The sequence below is a fragment of the Odontesthes bonariensis genome, chromosome 13, assembly GCF_027942865.1.
Source record: "Odontesthes bonariensis isolate fOdoBon6 chromosome 13, fOdoBon6.hap1, whole genome shotgun sequence".
Classification (NCBI taxonomy): Eukaryota; Metazoa; Chordata; class Actinopteri; order Atheriniformes; family Atherinopsidae; genus Odontesthes; species Odontesthes bonariensis.
In genome coordinates this window covers 10,895,168-10,901,508 of record NC_134518.1, presented here as the reverse complement: position 1 = coordinate 10,901,508, position 6,341 = coordinate 10,895,168, and the positions used below count along the sequence as shown (strand labels likewise).

The 6,341-nt window shown below is 40.6% G+C and overlaps 1 protein-coding gene across 2 annotated transcripts in view; it reads right to left on the bottom strand.

Moving 5' to 3' along the window:
* Positions 1-315: 315 nt before the first annotated feature.
* pigg (phosphatidylinositol glycan anchor biosynthesis class G (EMM blood group)) overlaps positions 316-6,341 on the bottom strand; it is a 75,613-nt gene continuing 69,587 nt past the window's right edge. For both annotated transcript variants that reach the window (XM_075480937.1, XM_075480936.1), the window contains one exon: positions 316-1,029. In XM_075480937.1, coding sequence (XP_075337052.1) covers positions 807-1,029 — 223 coding nt within the window. In that variant the 3' untranslated portion in view covers positions 316-806. The remainder of the gene's footprint in view (positions 1,030-6,341) is intronic.

The window sequence follows — 6,341 nt, the reverse complement described above, 5'->3', positions numbered from 1 at the left end:
CTCTGCACCCCCATGATTCACCCACACATGTATTTTCACTAATGCTGCCTGATTAGACCCTTCTCCAAAAAGTCTGTGTGGGCACGCACAGGCTTCATTGTTTGACATCTCGCTCACACTTGTGTTAGTTTTTGTTTTACCTTTTGTCTTACCTACCAAGGCGATACAAACTCCTGGTTCAGTCCGTACCGTTGAGCAGTAGCAGACCCCTTTGATCCACCACAGCAGGAGAAGCAAATGCGTAACGATCGCCAGTGCCCCAGTGAGGCGCAGCAGCCGTTAATGTCACGATTGACCTTTATTATTTACACCTGCGCTTTCCGACTACATCATAAGACAGGCTCAGTTTGGTGAACTCGAGCGTTTCTCGGCACGACTTCAGACGAACAAGGTTGCGCGACGTAAACCGCCGCTTTCAGAACAAAAACACCGTTTTAAAGAAGAAAAACACACGAAGCCCTTTATAACACGAAAGTTTATCCAATCATATTACTCACAGAGCTGCTTTGTCATTTCGGATGTGCTGCAGCTCGCTGTGCGCTCGGCCCTGAGTTAAGGAAAGTCATTCTTCTCTAGAAATTTCAGAAGTCATCGCACTTTTATTCATTCCAAAACATTTTCTTCAAGGAAAAAAAAAATGCAGCATTTTAAATAGACTGCTTCAAAATATACTATACATCATCCCAAAGTATTTCTGCAAACATTTAGATCGACTCCTCCCGAAACCCCGACTCGCACAATGTGAACAGACGAGTGTAAAAGTCTTAGTCTGAGAGGCCGGTGGATGAGGTCAGTCTTTGTGCTCCCTAAGACTTACTTGAGCTGTGGCTTTGCTCCATCGTGATGAAGATGAGGCAGACTCCTGCCGTCAACAGGAGGTGCATGGACTCGTACAGCAATTTGGGTGAAAAGACGCTCCATATAAAGAGATGATAGCGCAGGACAGTTACCAGAACAATGTAGGCTGCAGCTGGCACGGACCTCAGCAGGGCCAAACAGTAGCAGCCGTGGCTCACTGCCACCGGGCTCCTGTGGAGAGGAAGAGGATTGGTGAGAAAGGAGGAAGCAGTGCGGAGAACAGGGCAGGTGACTCTCACAGAAAAGTTTTAACGGAAACCACAGACATCCTAAGCCGCTTCACGTCTGCACATGCTGTAAAAGCTGCTTTACTGAAGATGCAGATTGTTTGATGATTCATAGCGAAGGCCATAATTCACATTTTTACCTCTTAGGCATACTCAGCAGGAGTGTCTGATACAATTATCTTCTCCCGATAATGCGGACTGCTGGGAACTTCTGATTAACAAGTTAATGACTTTAAAACCTGCATGACGTGAGGATGGATGCGGCCAGGAGATTAGGAGATGATGCAAAGACAAACACAGACAGATACACAAAGTGTTTGCCTGCATTTTCACTGAGAAGTCATCTCTGATGCACTGAAACGTGAGAGAAAATCAGCGAGGGGATCTTTAAAATGTTTTTATTATTACAACAGGCAAAGTCCCAGCTGAGGGGGAGGAACTTTAAGCCTTCTGATGGAGCAGGAGACATGGTGGGTAGTCCAGCTCAAAGCTGGAAGCTGGGCTGGTCAGGAATGTACCAGTGACTGACCAACATGTGCGATCAAACATTTAGTAAGATAAAGCTGCATCTGTGTCCTCAAAGAAAGATATTCCACTTTTAGAGAGTCAGCCTTGGTTTTTGTAAACTCGTTACAATTCCTCCAGGCTATGCTCACATTTTAAATCGCCACCAAATGTTTTATATCTAGCAACTGCCAGGTCTATCGGTGGTGCAGGCAGACAAACCACGGCTAATGCAAGTCTCTAGTCAAATGTCAGTAATCATTGCCGGTCAATTTGAAAACAGTCCACCTTTTCTTTTTCAACTCTTTTTTTTTTTGAGCTATAGGATGCGTGCTGCAGATTTTCTTTCCAGCTATATTGTCGCTTTTATCCTTGAACATAATATAAATGATGCATTCAACCTGCATTCGCCCACTTGTTCTTAAAGGCGTGATTTATGAACTCAAACAGATCTCGCTAACCTACATTCACAAAAGACCAACACTTGGTCAACAATTTCTATTAAGTTCTAAACCTGAAACTGTAAAGTTTTGCCATTTTGTGGAATAATTGAAGCTGCAACTCACTTATGACTTCATTACTTTTACCAGAACATCACTACATATGTGTTTCCAGCAGTCAATTCTTACAAAAAACTTTACCAGCAAAGTCAAGTCTCATATTTGAACCCTTTAACACCCTGAACTACCATTTGGTGGAGCACATCCTTCCCTGACTGTACTCCGTCTTATCAAAATTTAGTGGCTGTGAACTTGCATGAGCCATTTCTGAAACTTGGTTTTGGTGCATGAAGCTAAAAGAAAGCATGTGGTTTGACATTATCTTTTTAAAATGTAATACTTTTACTATGATGTGTCATCCCAACCATTTGTGAAAAAAAAAAAAAAAAAAAGCACTGATTGATTGAAGGTTTTTCCTTTGCTTTTTTCCCCTCAGTGCAGACTTTAAAGGGTTAAAAGTGTAAGACACCTTAGTCTGACACTTGTTCGTTTCAATAAGAGACTTTAGAGCAGCCTGAGACAAACTTCATTTACACAAGACTGGTGCCATCTAAATAATTAGTCACATTTCCATGGCGTCTCCCCACTGGCCTTGCACTGGCAGTGTGAGAGTCTTGAGGGGTGTGTTTCATTCGATTAAGTTCGATGCTGTGCTGCGAAACCCTGAACTTGATGTGATGCGTGATGTTTCTGTAGCCAAGCATGCTTCAGAAATCTTGTCTGACTTCTGCGGATGCCTGAGAATGTCACCGCGTCACATGAAAATACTTTCTAGTCTTCCTTATTACCTTCTTTTCACCTTCATTGCAAAGCGATTGAAAGGTAGACTGAAAAAAACCCCAAAAAACCCGACGTGTTCTCTTCCTAAGCTGTGGCCGACTTGACAGCAGCCTTCTCTTCCACTGCTGCAGGCAGCTGAAGGTGCACTCCTGTTGTCTTAACGTGCTTAACTGTCCACATGTATGAAGATGTGGATAAAAGGCCTGCTGAGGCTGAGAAATAAAGGTGAATTCAGTGAACTCTTCCAGAAAACCCTCAGCTTTAAGGATGCTTTCAAACACTGCTCACATTTTAGAATGCTTTTCAAAAAGGCAAATTAGCTCTTAAATGGTTCAAGTGTCACTCGCATAGTTTAATCCAAGATACAGTCGAAAACTGTTAATATTTGAAGCCCCTGTTAGGCCAATAACTGATGATTTACGATCATCGAGGGTAGATAACATTTTCATTCACCTATAGTCTTTTTAGAGGTTGGGGTGACACATTTAAACTACTGTAGTCTGTGCTGCTGTGATGGACTCACTAATATAGCTGTGAAATAGTCCCAAATGCCCCCAGACAAAGAGAAACTTGGTTGGCGAGTATACCGCCATGCCCTTGTCACTTAGATAACAGACAGCAAGAGTAATAATGAGAAACAACAAAAGAAAAACAGAATCACAGCAATCAATGCAACCTTTAAGCTCTTCTACCTGCTGCATCCATCGAGTTGCTCTTTTTAAAACAGCTCAAGTTTACTTCTGTGTGCCACCTCAAAGATATACCAAATCATGAATGTTTTAGTGTCTCTTTGGGAATCTTTCACAGTGATATGTCAGTTTCGAAAAAATCCTGCAAGCGGCTTATTCTTTCATAATAGAAGGAGTGTGACAAACATCTCTAATTTCCAGCTTTAGAAATGAGTCGGATCAAAACAAAGCTCAATAAAGCTTTGGCCCGGTGTAGCTTATATATTCAAAGTTAAGAGTGACAGACTAGTTTTGATGATGAATTTAAAGCCATATCTCCCCGATTGGCTGGGTTTGAAGATCTAAAGTGGAATAAAACGAAAAAAATCAGTTTAAAAAGTGATACAGTTTGATTGTTTGATCTGCAGAGCAGCTATTGATCAAAGCTCGTTTTCAGTACTTTCCTTTGTGGTCAAGCTGCTGACGCCGCACAGTGAAATCTAAATGAAAGGAGGCTATTTTAGTTTCACTCCTCACAATAACTCTGAGTGCATTTTACAGCAGGGGTTTCTGTGGAGAGTTCCCCGTTACGAGTGATATCCGAGAACACGGAGAGACGGTCGCGCGGCCCTGCACTAAAATGCAGCACGCGATCTTTACAAGCTGGATTTAATGTGACATCAGCTGGAGGAGGGATCCGAGTCAAACCCCTGCAGTGGCAGAGGAGTTCACCACAGCCCCCGCAAACTGATGTGAGGCCCAAGTGATCCGACTGCTCGGGGGGGTAAAACCACCATCACCTCGCATTATGTGCCCTTTGTTGGCAGTTCAATGATGATGTCATCTCAAATGCAATCAACTGCCCATTTTCATCGATCAAACTGAATCTTTAAAATGCACATATTCTGAAGTAGATTTCTATCTACTACTTGAAAGCAATAAAAACCCAACACTTCTCAGGTGTTATTATCTTATTGGATTACCTTCGCTACTTTATGCGAGTTCTTTTACAGTCATGTTTCCAAAGATGCTGAGTAAAATGGATATAAGTTGTAATTTGTAAAAGGGGAAGGAGATGAGCCAGTGGATAAATTGACCCACCCTGTGTATCTTGGCAACTGTGCACTTTTATTGTCATGGCACCCATCAAATCTGCCAGACTGTACAAAGAAAAAGCCTTTTTTTTCTTTAAAAAAAGGAGTTATGGCTAAAAGGTTTTTAGTATCAGATGTAATGGCTGATGCACTGATGCCAAATCATCAAGGACAAAAAATACTGGCATGTTGGAAATTTGTCAGTGTATAAAATGATGCAAATCATTTAGCTAAATATTTGCCTGAATTGGTAAGCGAGCTAATTTTTTTCTCTTCCAAAGTACCAGCTGTGGGTCAAAGTGAGCCAAATGCTGTGGGGTAAACTGAGCTAGGTATGAGGCTGGAGAAACTGCAAGGAGGGAGTGTTTATTTCGCTGCCATCTTGGATGAAGAAAAAGTTGAAAAATGATTTGCAGTGGTCTTTAATCTGTAGCTATTGGTTTGTTTTCAAGTTGCATAAAGTGAAAATACGACGGGTTTTGCATTCAACGTAGGCTATAAAATGCCAATGATAATTTGGACAGCAGTTTTTAATTGTTTTTCCACTAAATTATTATTTTTTTTCCATTCCATTTTATTCTAGAATTGATCTCTTCTTTTGAGAAAATTACAACTTTCGTGGAGTCTTTTTGTTAGGTTTTATGTTCAGCTATCTGTAAAAAAAAAAAAAAAGAAATATGACTATTTATAAAACAAAAATGACCGATTAGTTTTTAAAAGAAGCAAATTAACTTCTGAATTTCTCATGGGTTTGATTTAGATTTAGTTTGCCATCAAACTTACCAACTTACCACCAACTGGGCCATGGGAACATATTGAACTTTTAAAAAAAATATTAGGTGTATAAGCCCTATTTTTAGAACTCTTTGTCATAGATTGATTCTGATTGTTTGAATTGATCTAGACACATCCTGAAATTTGGTTAAAGGCTTTCATTTGACTCATTTTCTCTTATCTTGAGGACCACGAAAAAAAAAAAAAAAAAAGCTCATCATCTCCAAAAGCTTTTAAAAAAATGTTTTTTTTGGAGAAACATGGATTGAGCTCTTGGCAATACGTGCTGCAGCTAAGCCGCCGGCAGGGACGCCCAGTGCACCATACATGCCGTAATAACCACTAATAACCACAGCAATGAACTTTGTTCACCGACAATGGTTTTCAGAAGTGTTCCTGAGCCCATGCAGTGATTCCAACTTCAGAGCCGTGCCTGGTTTTTAATGTAGTGCTCTCTGAGGGCACCTTGATCAAAAATCAATAAGATTTCTCTTTTTCAACTTTTGAAATGTTGTTTTTAATACCAGTTTCAATTTATCATCGGGTCTGAATTGTTTTCAACTCATTGCTGTCTTGACTGTTTAAAGTCCAAAACTCCTGTCTTCAGAGATAATGCAAGTTTGTGCATTCATCTGGGATCGCCAACTGCTCTGTCAAATGAGACATTTCTCTATTTGTTCATTTTAATTTGATATTTTCTGCCACTGCCAACAACACAACATTTCTGAGATGGGAGGAACTGCTGAATTTCAGAGTTGCAAAGATTATTCAGACTTTAAATCCTGTCCGGGTATATTCATCCTCTGTAGTCGATCTTCTGTGGAAACTAAAACATTTCTCTTCAATAAATCACAAGGCTGCTGGTTACAAGAGAGAGATACAATTGTCCCTACTTTTTATTAGCCGCACGATGTGTAGAAATCCACAAGTGTCTGA